Source organism: Nicotiana tomentosiformis, chromosome 3 (genome assembly GCF_000390325.3).
Source record: "Nicotiana tomentosiformis chromosome 3, ASM39032v3, whole genome shotgun sequence".
NCBI classification, from domain to species: Eukaryota; Viridiplantae; Streptophyta; class Magnoliopsida; order Solanales; family Solanaceae; genus Nicotiana; species Nicotiana tomentosiformis.
The window spans coordinates 131,944,641-131,962,788 of NC_090814.1; the positions used below are offsets into that span (position 1 = coordinate 131,944,641).

General features: G+C 40.4%; 1 protein-coding gene across 1 annotated transcript; it reads right to left on the minus strand.

The window, feature by feature from the left end:
* Nucleotides 1-6,229: 6,229 nt before the first annotated feature.
* Nucleotides 6,230-10,080, minus strand: LOC104114513 (uncharacterized protein At2g39795, mitochondrial-like). Its single transcript, XM_009624971.4, has 3 exons — nucleotides 9,827-10,080; nucleotides 7,486-7,814; nucleotides 6,230-7,096 (listed from the first exon to the last, which is right to left on the minus strand). The coding sequence occupies exons 1-3, from the start codon at nucleotides 10,019-10,021 to the stop codon at nucleotides 6,934-6,936; spliced, it is 687 nt and encodes a 228-aa protein (XP_009623266.1). The 5' UTR covers nucleotides 10,022-10,080; the 3' UTR covers nucleotides 6,230-6,933.
* Between the last annotated feature and the right edge of the window lie 8,068 nt (nucleotides 10,081-18,148).

The following is an 18,148-nucleotide window of genomic DNA, read 5'->3' on the forward strand; positions in this document are numbered from 1 at the left end:
CAAGCCTTTAACTTTTGCATTTGCTCAAGTATTCTGTGCATGTTGTTCAATTCGTGTTTTACTATGTGTAGTCTCGGATGGCTTTTCTTCGAAGCATTTTGGTTCCGAGTATTATCCCTTTTACGTGAGGGTTTTTATGAATATTTGCGCAAATTTCACTTTTACATGAGGGTTTCTATGAATATTTGCGCAAGTTTATTTTTTGCGTCCTTTTCATATGCGGCTTCCGGTGTATTTTTTCCCCGATGGCATTTTGGATTTCGGGCATTGATTCTTCCAGAACCAACCCTGTAACGTGAGGATTTTTATGAATATTTGCGCAAGTTTCCCTTTTACATTAGGGTTTCTATGAATATTTGCGCAAATTTGCTTTTTGCGTCCTTTTCATATGCGGCTTAGAGTGTATTTTTTTCCGATGGCATTTTGGATTTCGGGCATTGATTCCTCTGGAACCAACCATTTAACGTGAGGGTTTTTTTAATAAGAGAGGGCCCTCTTATGTTTACAGTGCTCTTGAAGAAGACGTCTCATGTTCATTATGGCACTAACATTTGAAGTACTTATTTAACTTTCAAATGACAAAGTTAGCTCATCGTTTAGACAAGAAACAAGATACAAGCAAAAGGACTTCATTTTATTCCTTATATTTTCAGAAATTACATAAGCATTTTGCTATGCAGAAAAGAAATTGTCACTACTTGTGGCTATCTTGTACAACTTGTTTCTACGGGGCTGGTTGCGCAGTCCCCAGTCCCGATGACGCATTTTGTTTCTAGATTTTCGTTCCCGGTTGACGTGGAAGTCATTATTTTTGTATCCTCACATCATTCCCCCAAGTGTTTGAATGCGAAGAATGCGAATTGGAACACTGTAAGTCTTGTATCTTCGAAGGTTCCACTAATGAATTGCTAGGTAATCCTTCACTCGGCAACATATCTTGTTTCCCCTTAGGAATCCATGCTATTGAGCGAAAGAATACCTAACAGTCCTATGGTGGTTTGTACTCGTGAACGGTAGGGTAACCTATGTTCGGTAGCAAACTTGACTTCCCGATGGGAATTTGCTATCAAACCAAAGATTACCTAATCGTCCCCGAGTGGAAGCTTGTTCGTGTGTCTTGCTATCAAAGGTATTATTGCTGATGTCTTCGTAGTATGCTTTTTGTCGCTACCTCGTTAAAAACCTTGTCAGAAAAATCCAATTGGGACAAAAACTGAACGAAGGGAAAAAGAGTGCAACACATACTTTCTGTTTGAGCGTCGTTTATCAGCAATAATATCTTTTGAGGTGCGCCAAGTTCAAGTTACTGGGAAATTTGTCCCCATTCTGGTTCTTCAATTCGTATGAACCTTTCCCAGTGACAACTGAAATCCGGTAGGGACCTTCCCACGTTGGACCTAGCTTTCCCGCGTTGAGCTCCCGTGTACTTTGTGTTACCTTCCTTAGAACCAAGTCTCCTACTTTGAAAAAACGAAAGTTGGCTCTTTGATTGTAATATCGCTCCATCCTCTGCTTTTGAGCTGTCATCCTCACATGCGCCAAGTCTCTGTGTCCCTCGAGCAGTTCCAAGTAGATTAGCATTGCTTCGTTGTTTGATTCTTCATTTGTCTGAGAATATCTCAAAGTGGGTTCGCCCACTTCAACCGGAATCAGGCCTTCAGCACCGTACACGAGGGAAAAGGGAGTTTCTCCTGTACTTGATTTGGCCGTTGTTCGGTAGGCCCATAGAACTCCAGGCAACTCTTCAGGCCATTTGCCTTTTGCTGCTTCCAACCTTTTCTTGAGGTTTTGAATGATCACTTTGTTTGTCGATTCCGCTTGACCGTTTGCGCTCGGATGATAAGGCGAAGATGTGATTCTCTTTATTTTCAATTCTTCAAGGGCATTACATTGTAACTATATACCACCGTTGATAAGTGGCTCCGGCGTTTTTCAACCCGAAGACCTTACATTGGAATAATATGTACCAAAATTTGTTATAAACGAAGTCTTTTCCCAATCTTTCGGGTTCATCTTAATTTGGTTATACCCTGAGTAAACATCAAGGAAACTCATTAACTCGTGCCCGACCGTGGTATCAATCATTTGATCGATATTTCGCAGTGGAAACGAATCTTTCGGGTACGCCTTATTAAGATCTTTATAGTCTACACACATACGAAATTTATTGTTCTCCTTAGGAACTATTACTACATTGGCTAGCCAGTCTGGATATCTTACCTCTCTAACCGAACCGATTGTAAGCAAGCGGGTTACCTCTTCTTTGACGAATTTATTCCTGGCCTCGCAATATGGCGCTTCTTCTGTCGTACCGGTGGTACGTTGGGATCCAAACTCAGCTTGTGCACGGCTATTTCTGTTGGGATATCTGTCGTATCCTCGTGCGACCATGCAAAACAATCATGTTAATTTTAAGGAATTCAATTAAACCAGACCTGAGCTCGGGATGCAGTCCTGTCCCCAAGTGAAATTTTCTTTCTAAGAATTCTTCGAACAATGCCACTTGCTCTAGTTCCTCTATCGTGGATTTTGTTGCGTCCGTCTCTTCCAGAACTTGGAAATATCTCGGCACCTGATATTGTTCTGACGACTCTGCCCCTGGAGTAACCTCTTCTGACTGAGGAGTAGGCGTCGGTTCCTGTAATTGCTATATCGTGCGCTCCTTCCCTTTGCTACTGAAAACTGAGATTGCATTCATCTCCCTTGTTGATGGTTGGTCACCTCTTATGTGCTTGATTACTTCGGGCGTTGGAAACTTCAGCAATTGGTGATACGTCAAAGGTACAACTTTCATCTCGTGTAGCCACGACCTTCCTAAGATGATGTTGTATCCCATATCACCATCCACTATTTCGAAGAGAGTTGTTTCATTACTCATTCAGCGTTCGTGAGCAGCAAGATCTTTCCCCGGGTCGTCACACTCGCAAGGTTGAATCCAGCGAGGAGTTTTGTTGCCGGAATAATGCTTCCGGTGAGTTTAGCTTGTTCCAATACTCTCCATTGTATGATATTAGCTAAACTTCCTAGATCCACTAAAACACGCTTAATTTTAAAATCTAACACATTTAAAGAGATTACTAGTGCATCGTTGTGTGGTAACAGCAATCCGTCTGCGTCTTCCTCCGTGAAAGTGATATCGTCCTCCCGGAGTCTTTTGTTGTGAGTTATCGATACTTTAGTCTTTTTTGCCGCCGAAAAGGTGACCCCGTTAATCTCGTTCCCCCCAAAGATCATGTTGATCGTCTGGCGTGGGGTTTCTTCTCCTACTTTCAAAGATTCTGCGTTGTCACTGTTGCGACCATAATTGTTCTTAGCTCGATCATTCAATAATTCTCGGAGATGACCATTCTTCAATAGCATTGCCACCTCCTCCCGAAGATGTCGGCAGTCCCCTGTCCGGTGAACGTTCGTCCCGTGGTATTCGCACCATAAATTGGGATCCCTCTGGCTAGAATCGGACCTCATAGGTCTTGGGAACCATGCTTCTTTAATGTTCCTCATGGCTGACACCAGTTCCACTATGCTGATGTTGAAGTTGTATTCTGATAACCTGGGGTAAGAAAAATCTCGAGACCCCGACGTTTGTTTATCTTTAAGTGATCTTGTTTCGATCACGATCAATCCCTTCCTCAACTGTGAACTTGTTTGCTGCTCGAAAATTTCTGCCACGGCCTTCAGTACGCTCGTAGGGTAAAAATCGACGCTTCGTAGTCTGCCTATCTGCGTAGTAGTCATCCTTTGATTTTTCTTTGTTCTTATCCTGTCCTTTGGCCGATGATGTAGAACCGACCTAGTCATTTTTGATCCTTATCTTCGACTCGTACCAGCTATCAACATCTGCCCAGGTTGTTGCTTAAAACTCAAGCAGGCTCTCCTTCAGCTTCCTAGAAGCATCTGAACTTCTCGGATTCAATCCATTAGTGAATGCTTCAGCTGCCCATTCATCCGGGACGGCTGGGAGCAACATTCTTTATTTCTGGAATCGGGTAACAAACTCTCGTAACAATTCTGATTCTCCTCGTGTGATTCTGAATATGTCGGCCTTCCGGGCTTGTACCTTTCTGGCCCCGACATAAGCTTTAATGAAAGAATCTGCGAGCATTTCAAAAGAATCTATGGAATGCTCGGGCAGTAATGAATAGGTAGTAATTTCGCCGAATTTCTTTAGCAACACAGATTCAATTTCGTGAGGGGCTAGATCATTTCCTTTCACCGCCGTTATATAGGCAGTAATATGTTCCTGCGGGTCTGAAGTTCCACCATACTTTGGAACTTCATGCATTTTGAAACGCTTCGGGATTAGTTCTGGTGCCGCACTTAGCTTGTACGGTAATTGAACATACTTCTTCGAGTTCGGGCCTTTCAATACTGGTGGTGCGCCCGGAATTTGATCCATGCGGGCGTTTACTTCCCTCATGAACCGTAAAAGCTCATCTTTGAATGAATCGTTCTCGTTGTTAAGACCTGATCTGCTCCCCCAGCCCCATCGGAGCCAACTTCACCCCTGGAAGTGTTGTTGTTGACTCTCTGCATTGTTTGGTCTTCGGGAATAACGGGAGGAATTGAATCGCGTTTGTTTGCATTATTTGAAGCACCTGATAGCGTCTGCTTCAGTTCCGTCATAACCTGATCCTGCCGCGTGAGATGGCCTAGGATGATTGCATGTTGCTCTTGCAGGATCCTCACAGCATCCGCTACTTGCTCCTCGTCAGCATCATCGAGAGTTGTCTCTCGAACTTGTTGAGAGTATTGATTGTCATGCACCGATGTGGCGTCCTTCCCCTCATTGCGAGTATCACTGATCGAATCCTCGAAATGAGGCTGATCCCCTCAAATTTCAGGGTTGCGTGCATCGTTAATAGTGTTATCTGCCATTTTTTGTGATTATTTCTAAGACAAAATAATCAAAACACGTTAGTAAAAAAGGCAAGGATCAATTTAATTGCACGGATGTCAAGGCCCCACGGTGGGCGCCAAACTGTTTACCGTAAAACGATACAGTTAAATTTATACGTGATTTCTAGACAAACGAACTAATTTGATCCTAAAATAATATAATAATCGAAGAAATACACAGTACTTAGCCTTGGAATGTAGATGAAATAGCAAAGATAGTGATTCCGTAAACACGATTTTTCGAACACAGCAATGATGGGATCAAAAAACAAAAGAGTGAAATTGTATAAAGCTATATATAGAATATAGTATATGTTCTTGTCAGAAATTTTCGTGTCCTGTACAATGGTAACTGAGCTCAGTATTTATAATTATGCCTAGGGAAAGAGGTCCTTGGATCGTGCCCTCCTTTAATGTCAATTATAAGGGTCATTGGTAAAGATTTAACGGTGAATATAAATGTCAAACTCTCTGTAACGGGTCGTCGTTCTTAATGCTGCAGGATATTCCTTAGTAAATGTCGTCGGGCGCAGAGCATTTAATACACCTTCATAAACGTTATCATTTCCGGTGACAAGCTGAGTGGTTGCGCTCGGTCCTCAGTCATCCCATCTCGGATTCCACGTATCCTCCTTTTGGTCAGCCACATATGTCATATCATATTTTACCTTATACATCTTCATCATACTTGGACTCAATCATAGTGAGTGGATGCAGCTAAATATGAATTATAATGAAAAACTAACCTTTAAGCAAAATAAGACATCTTCTACATAAAGCTGTACCTTTCATAAATTCTCTAGGATAACATTAATTAGCTTACAAAATGGATAAGACTCCAGATATAGAAATAGCACACAACAGTAATTAGTTTTTCCATAAGAACTCCAAACAAAGAGAGTTGTGTTAGGCTGAGAAATAGCAAATACCAACTACATCATCTCACAAGCACGCATACAAACAGGAGTGCAAGAGTCCACTTAAACCAGCATCAGATGTTAAATGCAGACAAGTGTAATGTAACAAACCTAACCTTCCCAACTAAAAAAAAAGAAAGAAAATTTGACTAGATAAATATCAGCAATCAATTTTGATAATATATCCAATGCATCTTCAGCTAATGCTGACATCTACCACCATTAAAAGTTAAAGGTATCTTGGTTATACTAAGTTACAAACGGAGAGTAAAGTTGGAGGACAGCTGGAAGGAAGCATGTATACTGCATCAAAAAAGATTTGATTGAAGATGTGCAGTAACTGCAGCATAAAATGCGAAACAGTCTACATCATGAAATCAAGAATACTAAAAAATGACTAGAAAAAGAAAGGCACAACAGAAAATAAGATGGTCTAGCCAAATATAATTTACCTTTACCAGCAATACAGAAACTGGATAGTTGTTTTCTGAAACAGGAAAAAACAATGGCCATAAGAGGATATGGTTACAATGAAAACTCCTGAAGTCGAAAGAGGAACCTTTCTCAAAATTGAACTGGCAAAATTGCTATTGAAGTAGGCCACACTTGCATAGTATACCCATTTGCTACTAAAAATTATAACATACTGGATACTCTATGCATCAGCAATATTTTTTACTAAAAGGTCAACATATAGCAGTCTTACAACTTAACAAGTGGTGTGGCAGCAAGGTCGAGTAAGAGGAGAAACCTATAACTCCAAACGCATTGACTTCATGGAAAAGCCCCGACCTTCCCCCTTTGCCGATCATGTAGAACCTTGTAAATTGAAGAATGCGGTCATAATTTTCAAACTTTACACAATACGTCAATTAATTAGTAATATTATTGCCTTTCTTGTTGGTACTTGGTAAATGCTGATTCATCGTTGATGTAGTAGGCGACCCTGATAGACAAATAAATCAGCATGGTCTGACTTCAAATTGAGCTAAAAAAGTGTTTCTTTCTCATTCTAAACTTGCAAGTATAATATCTCTCAAGCTATGATATCCAGAACATGCTCCACAATTAAAAGCAACTCAGCAATGCAACATTGGCAGGAGAATTGCAACCAGTGTCTCTATTTCCTCTCCATGAACGATTTGGCTTTTTCCATCCAGCGAATAAATTCAAGTTTATCTTTGTTCTTCATGTATCGATGCAAGAATACACAAAATTCATCATTTATTCCCCTTGTCTCTAGGAAATCATAAAGAGAATCCTGCAGTTCATCATCCAATTCCCTGCAAATCACAAGTTAAAAAAGAAAGACCAATCAAACTGCCAGGGAAACTGCAATTGCTAGCGATGGGAGTCCATCAGTTGCACAGGAAAAGAAAAACGAAAAGGAAATATAGATGAAGAACTGGGAGTAAGATCACCAAAGCAAAACCTATCAAAACTAAATGAGGACTCCTCACAAATTTTCAAATTTAATTCATATTTTAAAAAATGCAAGAATGATTCAAAACCATGGCAGTAAAAGAGTAGAAGAAATTTTGGAATGTTCAGTTTCACACGTTTCCGACTCCTGAAGTTCTTACCAACCACATAATCAAACTCAACAGAAAACTCAAATAAGAATTTCTAGCAAGCCTAATGGAGAATACGAAATTAAATCTCATACACATACTTAAAAGGAGGGCCTACATAAGGCTGATCCACTACGCCATTTTGCCCACGCATGTAAACTTTACGAATCTCAATGCTGTTTGGCCATGCAGAGCAAACAAACTCCAGCACATCATTGCCTTCTCCTTTGAAAACATTAACAATCATGGTTATGTGAAGTTGCACATCATCTGCAACAGATGCATCATTACCTTTATTAACAGGAACAGATGCATCAAACATGGTTACTTCAACTTTAATTTCTTCATTTTCTTCAAATTTCTTGTTTAATTTAATCCATTGCTCTCCAGGTCTTTCATCAATGATAAATGAATCAAATTCTCCAATAGGCTGCAGTTCGGTAATTGCAAGATATTAGCATTAGAGAAATTACTGAATCACACTATTCAATATATGAACAAATAAGCAAACAACTAGTCAAAATAATAAATAATACTCTCTCTATCCCCATTTATGTGTCATACTTTCCTTTTAGTATGTCCCAAGAAGAATGTCACCCTTCCTTATTTAGAAACAATTCAACTTTAAACTTCCTACTTTACCGTAAATGAGATGACTTATAGCCACACAAATATCTATGACTTGTTTTAGACCACAAGTATCAAAAGTTTTCATTTCTTAAACTCTGTGCCGAGTCAAACACCGGCACCGCCACATAAATAGGAACGGAGACAGTATTATATATAAGTGGCCTTCTGCAACATGAATAAGTACACCATGTGTTGCATCCGTACATCAGAGCATAGATAAGAAGAAGATATTAGATAGCTACTTGTTAAAACCAGTGGCGGAGACATAAATTTCAATGTCACACCAGGAATTTGAACATGCAACCTTGCACAATTTTTGAACCCCCTTTGCCACTATACTAGAAGTTTCCTTTATGTTATGGAGATTCAACAATTAATATATACAAGAATTTTGTTTTTACTCTATTTGCACAGTATAATTCCCTGAAGAAAGGGATTCAATTGAATCCTCTTAACTAAATTTAGCTCCGTCCATGGTTAAAGCTAGTCCATATGACATGTATCAGCCAAGAATAAACAACTCTATAGCATTAGAAACTCCTATTTTATTATTCAGAGTTTAACTACCGCAAAGTAAATTCAGTAACATATGTAGATCGCATTAGAATTGGGTTGGTAGCTACAAGAGATAACATTCAGACCTGACCTTGTTATGCACAAAATTTATTTTATGAAGTGCAATGCAGAATTATGTTATACATATTTTGACGGGCAACTGTGTTGATTGATACACATGTATGTCTCATCTTTTTAGTGATCCCATATGTAAATGTCATGAATACTTCAGATCATATGATCACATTGCTTAATATCAACCATATCCACTGCCAAGCTAAAAATTCAAGAGTTCATCTTTCACTTTTAGCTAACAAGCAAAATCTAAGATCTTCTTGTCCTTATAAAAGTTTCAAAACAAAATGAACTTTCTCGTCAGAAAATTGGCTTATCCTATATATGGTGTGGACCAGGCCACTTCTTTTAAAAGGGACAAGAGGAAAGAGAGCCAGAAGAAACTTTCTACTATATTGTGGGACTGGTCAGATATCATCTTTGATAGGTAAAGTTCGTCAATAGAGTTTACTCTTTTCTTAAATTCACCCAACTCCTAGTTTTTTTCCAACAAGCTGCACAAGTCCAGGCCCAAACCTACTTAAGAAAAACTGAAAACCTATTAGGCCTTCTCATCCACCAGTCATAACATTAGAAAATGGTAAAGATCATCAAGCTTCAGCCAAAACGAGGAACACTCGACATCTTCTTGACCACTCCAAAGGAAAACGAAGAACAAAGGAGTGGGGTATAGAGATTTCAAAAGGTTCATCCTTTTTTCATTGTTAAGAGGGTAAAACACCTATGCCTATTCAAATCAGCAAACCCTAATACATTGGCAAAAGTCCATTTCCCTGCTCAAATTTTGGCAAATGGGACTACCTGAGAATAACAAAAGAAATTAACACGCTACCATCATACATTAGCTAACTTGGCAACCACCACTTTAACGATAAAGGTGAATCAGCAGATGAGCTCTTTTTTTATATATATATATTTACTAGCTTTTCTGCCCGAGCCTAATGTATGTATAGCTCAGGACTGAGGTATAATAGGAGTAGCAGCAGCAGTGACAATTTCCCAATGGTCAATCCAGTTATTCACGGGATTAAGTATACAAATTCAGCAGTTTAGTAGAGTTAAAATATTAATTTGAATAAAAAAATATTTAACACTTGCCCGCCCCGAAATAATGATCTTGTTCCGAATCCCCTTTTAATACAATTATTTTCTCATATTAACAAGGAATGAGAAAGCGGGTACCTGAGAGGGAGGAGAACGCTCAAGTTCGTAGCGAATCTCGTAGCGAAGAAGTCTCAGAATGTTCCCTTCAAATGCTTCCCTCCGCATCTCCGATATGTAATTTCTACTCAAATTAAAGATGACTGGGTAGGGTTGCTGCTGAAGCAAAAGGCTTTTGGCTATTCCTCCTAAAGGTCTCACTAAGCGACGAGCCATTGCAAATGGAGGAATATGCAGAGGGAAGCTAGGGGCTTTAGGAGGGTTTATAGTAACAGTTTTCAACCATTCCTCATTTTTATCTCGGTTGCTCTATTGGGCTTATACCCGATATGCAACTGGAAAATCTTTCATGGGCCAAATGATGGCCCAAGTCCCACTTCTAAATTGTTCTGTTAATTCTCAGAACTATGTACAGTAATTATGTACATGTGACTCACACAACTAGTGTCATTGTGTGAGACCTCTTTTTATCTCATAAATTTGTGAGAATTTACATAAAATACAACCTTTCTAATATTTATAAAAAAAACTCATACATAAAAAATGCCTATTTTGAGTCTGATTCTCTCTAGGTGCACGTTAGCTTAAACTACGCCGGCCATAGGCAAGAGAGCACACATACCCACTGAGAAGGCATTAATGGCGAAGGAAGCTCAGGCCTCACATACAGCAACTATGCGAAGTCAAAGAAACAAAGGCGAACCAGCAATCGAAGTGCAATCTGAACAAATTAGGTCTCAACTACTTGAACCTAGTTTGAGCAGCAGCAAGTTGGGGATAAATGCGGCAAGTAAACCTAATCAAATTGGGACAAAATCAGCGGAGAAATCATATCCTCCTAACCAATTGGATGCAGAACCAGTACAAATTGAAGTTCAAGGCAGAGATAAAGTAATGGAGAAAGTACAACAGCAGGAGGCAATAAAACAGTGGACAGAGATAACGTCTACGACGCCTAGCAAAGGAGATCAAACAACATCAAGTAGCGAAAAAAAAAATCCTGGGCAGATCAAGTTGAAGAGGAGATCGCAACGAAGAAAAGTTCGATATGGGATAACTTTGACATTTCTAAAATTACAAACGCTAGATTTAAATTGGAATACATTGCACCTAATCTACATGGTGAGTCCCCTATTGTTGACATTGACTATGAGGACTTTAGCAGTGAAATTGATTTTTGGAAACATACTATTGTGTGTTATGTGTTAGGAGCCCATCCCCATTTGAGGTGATTAAAGGATTTATTCAAAGGTTATGGGCTAAAAATGTCACGACCCAACTAAAGGTCATGACTAGCACCCGGGCCATACTTGTCGAGCACCAACGTACATTTTATCTAGCCTTCCTTATTATCTTTAAGAGCCGACAAGATCAATATAAATGGTAGACATGAATCATGAACATCCAACAATGAAAGATAATGACATGAACATACATAACATGGGACGACAAGACTGTTAAGAAACTATATAAAAGGTACGAGCTACCATGCGATCATGAAAGACTATACAACAAAAATCAGCCGACAAGGCATTCCAAAACATACATGAGTCGACACCTGTCTATGAGCCTCTAATGGAACATAAGTGTTGCAACATTGCCGGAACAGAGCCCCGACATACCCATAATGTCTATAACAAAAATACATACCAAGACCACGGCAAGTCCGGAGAAGGGATCTCGCCAATAACGGCTGAATTGGATAGCCTACTGTGGTGGGGGAGTTGCGTCTACCCGTCTATCAGGACCTGCAGCACGACATGCAGCGTCCACAAATAAAAAGGACATCAGTACGAATAAAGTACTAAGTATGTAAAACAGGAAAGCATAAGTAAGAACAGTAATGTAAACAGGGATAGAGAATATATAACCTGTGACATCTAGGTACCTCTGAGGGCTACTGACATGAAATACATGATACATACATATATATAAATACATAAACTTTTAAAATATACGCCTTTGTGTGCATCACCATCATCATATCGTACCCGGCCGTAATAGGTTCGGTAAAACGTACCCGTCCATCATAGGGCTCGGTAGAATCGTACCCAGCCACGTGGAGCTCGGTAAAACCCAACTGATCAGTGGTTGCACAATAGGTGTCGTACCCGACTGACTATAGCGCGACTCGGTAGAGTAAAATAGATACATATATATAATGTGTGCTGGACTCATTGAAATCACATTTTGAACCTTTCGGAGAGACGTAAGGTCGGTATCCTCCGTACACGTTATTAGGGTTAACTCTTCATCAAGAATCTTATAAGAATCAGGAAGTACTAACAACATTGATAACATAAGAATAAGAGAAGTAACATCAACATCAATCGTTCCATAAGAAGGGCAGCAATGTAAGTACTGCTAGCTTCTAAGAGTAGAGTATCTTTGGAAGCTCGTTCATTACATTATGTACAATCGGAGTCGTGCAAAAGAATGAAGGGGATAGCCTCACATACCTTGTATATACTGACCAACCTCAAGCTATGCAAATGTCACGACTCCTTAGTCTACAATAAGAGAAATGACACTATCATTATCGTTTAAGCGTCGTAACTATTATGTATCGACCACAACCTATTTTACGATGAAACGGACAGCACCTCTCCTATTTATATTACTTTCCACAAGTAAAGACAATCACCAAACAGCCCAAACAACATCAACAATAATCATATTGAGCCTCCCAAAATAGTCCACCAACCAACAACATTACTACCAAGCCTTTCGATATATATTTCACAAGTTCTAGCTTCAACGACTTAGCCGCAACTTGGATAATATTAAATACATGTAGAGTAAGAGGTTCCTTACTTTTAAATGAAAATAACAACTCCAATTTGACCTTAATTTTCCACGAAATATCCCTCCAATTCTGCCACAAGAACAAGGAAGCGAAACTAGCAATCAATTTGAGTTTTTCGGTACTAGAATTACTTTAGAAGACTTGAAATCACCTAGGGTTGATATTAAAAATTTGAGGGAGTATTTAAAGAACATAAAACACTTAAAACAACCTCCCACATGATCTGGAACAACACAAAAATCAGCAACAACAAGAAGAACAATAAACATACTAGCGCCACGGGATTCCTGACACTTGATTTGTGTTGTTTGCCCTTTGTTTGGGTCTTGGATCATGAGAGAACCTTGAGAGAGTGTTTTTAGGGGTTTAAGGTCTGAATATACTGAAAAATAATGACTTAAAATGGGGTTGAGGCATCTTATATATATCCATATGTCTTAAACCGCCTATGTGGACCCCATAGAGAGCTGTTTGGCACAGTCTCGCGAAAACGTGAATATCTCTCTATTTCGAGATCGTATCGACGAACGGTTTAATGTGTTGGAAACTAGACTCATAGATATTCAATTTGGTGGATAGATAATCCCGTAATTCCATGTACATTGGGATAAAAACATAGTAACATTTGACCTAAAGTTTAAGTAAAATTATAAACGTAAGTTGCGACAACTTTTGTCGACTTTTGTTTCATAACTCGCTTGACTTCAAGACTTATTATATGGATATTATATGATTCAAATACATTAAAACATGACCTCTTGGGACAATTAAGCACATCTAGTTTTACCCAAAAATACGGGTTACAACATCCTTGATTCGTTTAACTTCTAATACTTGTTAACCACTCTTATACACCCTTGTATCGTTTAAGACCAATAGGATTAACTTCTTATCATCTCAAAGATAATATCTTCTTGAATTTACGTCGACTAACTTATGGCGTGATCTAAGGTACGCGAATTTGGGTTGTAACACCCTCCCCCCTTAGGAACATTCGTCCTCGAATGTAAGGGTTTATGGGGAGTCTAACTCATCGTGGATTCTGACGGAAATTTCCGGCTGAGTATCCCCTATAAAATGGACACTAGCCAAACTTGTAAGCAGTTTAACCCAACATATGGCCTTACAAGACTATACAAAGCATTATGGATATGTACATTATCTGCATATCACCATTTTGTATTAAAAAGAGTATTCACAAGCTATTGCTTACCTCATAGAGCCGTTTTACCTTATAATGCGTCCTGCTTTCCCCCCGGCATCCTCATTATCTTCACTTTGGAATAGGTAAGGGTATTTAGACTTCATCTCCTGTTCTGCTTCCCATGTCATTTCTTTTATATTCTTATTCCTCCACAATACTTTGACGGAAGGTACATCCTTTGTTCTCAGCTTGCGGACTTGTCGATCTAATATAGCCACTGGCACTTCATCATATGATAGATCCTCTGTAACTTGTACATCTTTGATAGGGATGACCCGAGAAGGGTCTCCAATACATTTCCTCAACATAGATACATGGAATACCGGGTGGAAAAATTCCAATTCGGATGGCAATTCTAACTCATAAGCAACATGTCCAATTCGTCGAAGAATTTTGTACGGCCCAATATACCGCGGACCCAACTTACCCTTCTTCCCAAAATGCATAGCACCCTTCATCGATGAGATATTCAGGAAAACCCAATCACCAACCTCAAATTCCAGATCACGATGCCGAACATTGGAATAAGACTTTTGCCTGCTTTGTGCCGTCCTCAGTCGCTCTTGTATCACTTTCACCTTCTCAATGGCTTGGTGAATCAAATCTGGCCCATATAATTCTGTCTCACCGACTTCGAACCATCCAACTGGTGATCTACATCTCCTCCCGTACAGTGCCTCATACGGGGCCATTTTAATACTGGAATGGTAGCTATTATTGTAGGCAAATTCTATAAGTGCCAGATGGTCATCCCAATTCCCCTTGAAATCTAGAACACATGCTCGTAGCATATCTTCAAGCGTCTGGATGGTACGTTCAGCCTGTCCGTCAGTCTGCGGATGGAATGCAGTGCTGAGATTTACTTGTGTGCCTAAACCCTTCTGAAAAGACCTCCAAAAGTTAGCCGTAAATTGAGCTCCTCGGTCTGATATAATAGATACCGGCACACCATGAAGCCTAACAATCTCCTTGATATACAACTTCGCATAATCTTCAGCCGTGTAAGTTGTCTTAACTGGCAGAAAATGGGCAGATTTTGTAAGTCGATCAACTATCACCCAGATGGAGTCAAACTTATGATAAGAGCGAGGTAATCCAATAATGAAGTCCATATTAATCACCTCCCATTTCCAGGTCGGAATCTCTATATTCTGAATCAATCCACTAGGTTTCTGATGCTCGATCTTTACTTGTTGACAATTAGGACACTGGGCTACAAATTCTGCAATAGACTTCTTCATGTTATCCCACCAATACTGCTCCTTAACGTCATGATACATCTTTGTCGAGCCAGGATGGATAGAATATCGGGACTGATGAATCTCAATCATAATCTTCTCTCGCAACCCTGCCACACTAGGCACACATAATCGGCCCTGGTATCTCAGTGTCCCGTCTCCTCCGATCTCGAAAGCTGTAATATTACACTGCTGAAGGCCCTCTCTCAATATTACTAAGGTAGGATCTTCATATTGCCGTGCTTTTACCTAGGGTACCAAAGATGATTCTGATGTATTCTGTACAGTAACACCTCCGTCATCAGAGTCTAATAATCTTATTCTCATATTGGCCAGCTGGTGAAGCTCTTTGGTCAACCATTGTCTACCTGCCTCAATATGTATTAAGCTTCCCATTGACTTACGGCTGAGAGTGTTTGCCACAACATTGGCTTTACCGGGATGGTACAATATCTCGACGTCGTAGTCTTTCAGTAATTCAAGCCACCTACACTGCCTCAAATTCAACTCCTTCTGCTTGAAGATGTATTGTAAACTCTTGTGATCTGTGTAGATGTCAACATGGATGTCGTATAAGTAGTGTCGCCATATCTTCAAAACATATATTACTGCAGCCAATTCCAAATCATGAGTCGCGTAATTATTTTCATGCTTCTTCAATTATCTTGATACATAAGCAATCACCTTCTCACGTTGCATCAATACGCACCCCAAACCTATACCCGAGGCATCATAATATACCATATAACCTTTTGTTCCTTCTGGGAGAGTGAGCACTGGCGCGGATGTCAATCGATTCTTTAGCTCCTGAAAACTACGTTCACAAGCGTCAGACCACTGGATCTTGGTAGCTTTCTGTGTTAACTTAGTCAATGGTGCTGATATAGAGGAAAACCCTTCTACAAACCGCCTATAATATCCTGCTAGCCCCAGGAAGCTACGGACTTCTGACGGTGTTGTAGGTCTCGGCCAATTCTTCACTGCATCGATCTTCTGAGTGTCGACACTAATACCCTCATCAGATATCACATGGCCAAGGAATGCTACTGAGTTCATCCAGAATTCACATTTAGAGAGCTTAGCATATAACTTATGATCCTGAAGGGTCTGTAATACTATCCGCGAGTAGCCCGCATGTTCCACCTCCGAACGAGAATACACCAGAATGTCAACAATGAATAAGATCACGAACACATCAAGATAGGGCCTGAATACACTATTCATGAGATCCATAAAAGCTTCTCTGGCATTTGTTAGCCCGAACGACATCACCAAGAACTCAAAGTGCCCATATCTTGTGCGGAAGGCCGTCTTTGGAATATCCTTCTCCTTAACCCTCACCTGATGATACCCTGAACGCAAGTCAATCTTGGAGAAATACTTGGCACCTTGGAGTTGGTCAAACAGGTCATCAATAACAAGACTGGCGCACCCCAAGGTGAAGTGTTAGGCCTAATGAAACCCTTATCCAGCAAGTCCTTCAACTGCACCTTCAACTCTCGCAACTCTGCCGGGGCCATCCTGTATGGAGGGATAAAGATCGGTTGAGTGTCAGGCAACGCATCAATGCTAAACTCAATCTCCCTTTCAGGAGGAAGGCCTGGGAGTTCATCTGGAAATTCATTGACCACGGGGATTGATTGTAGAGTAGGCGGCTTTGCCTCCGCATCCCTAACGCGAACAAGATGATAAATGTAACCTTTTGAGATCATTTTCCTTGCCTTAAGATAGGAAATAAACATATCTTTCGGCGTAGCAATGTTTCCCTTCCATTTAATGGCGGGTTCACCAGGAAACTGAAACCTAACTATCTTTGTACGACAGTCAACATTTGCATAGCATGAGGCCAACCAGTCCATTCCCATTATCACATCAAAATCAACCATTTCTAACTCAAATAAATTTGCCGAGGTTTGACGACTACAAATCATCACAGTGCAACCTCTATATACCCTTCTAGCAAACACAGAATCTCCTATCAGAGTGGACACCGCAAGTGGTTTACTTATTAATTCAGGTTCGACGCCAAACTTATTAGCCACAAAGGGTGTAACATATGATAATGTAGATCCCGGATCAATCAACATATATATCATAAGAAAACACAGACAATATACCTGAAACAATATCCGGAGACGACTCGAGATCTTGTCGACCTACTAAAGCATAGGTTCGATTATGAGCACCACTCGAACTCGGCACTGCATCTCTACCTATACCACGACCTGTGGACTGTTGAAAACCCTGTGCTGGAGGTCGAACTGATGAGGAAGAACCAGACACAAATCCAGTCAGCTGAGCCATACCACCACCTCCTCTGTTAGGACAATCTCGCATCATATAGCCAGGCTGTCCGCAAGAATAGCATGCATCGGAACCTCGACGGCACAGTCTAAAGTGGGCCTTGTCGCACTGATCACAACAGGGTGTTGGGGGTCTCGTATGACTAGTATCCCTATAATATTGTGAACCTGATGCCCTCGAACTCTTACCTGAACCAAAATAGGTAAATCGATCATACCGAGGCCTCTGAAACTGTGGAGGAACACTAGCTACAGGTGGCGCCGAACTCCTCGAAGACTGGGGCCTGATACTGCCTCTGAACTCATCAGAATACCCTACAAATCTCGCCCTCTTATGTTGGCCCCTATCCTGCTCCCTATCTGATCTTTACTGGAACTTACGATCCTCTTGGGTCTGGCATAAGCCTGAATACAGGAAATATCCATGCCCTCTACCAAGGAGGTTGTTGTGCACTCATTTATCAGATGTGGTCCCAACCCGTTCACGAACAGCGGCACCCTATAACTCATCTCGACCACCATATGGGGAGCATACCTTGCTAAAGAATCAAATTGCATACTATACTCTCGTACACTCATATTACCCTATCGAAGGTTAAAGAACTTATCAGCTCTAGCTCATTGTATCTCAACTGGCAAGTAGTGACAAAGAAAGGCCTCAAAAAATTCCTTCCACACGGCTGGAGGAGCATTTGGACCCTTAGATCTCTCCCAACTATCATACCAGAAAATCGCTAAATCCAGTAATCGATAAGAAGCCAACTCTACTGCCTCTGTATCACTAGCATGCAT

Bases quoted from the DNA above. Each gene is read 5' to 3' on its own strand.
- LOC104114513 (XM_009624971.4), bottom strand. From the start codon at position 10,021: ATGGCTCGTCGCTTAGTGAGACCTTTAGGAGGAATAGCCAAAAGCCTT. The intron at 7,815-9,826 runs GTACCCGCTTTC...ACCGAACTGCAG, and splicing joins AGCGTTCTCCTCCCTCTCAG to CCTATTGGAGAATTTGATTC. The intron at 7,097-7,485 runs GTATGTGTATGA...TGTGATTTGCAG, and splicing joins TATGTAGGCCCTCCTTTTAA to GGAATTGGATGATGAACTGC.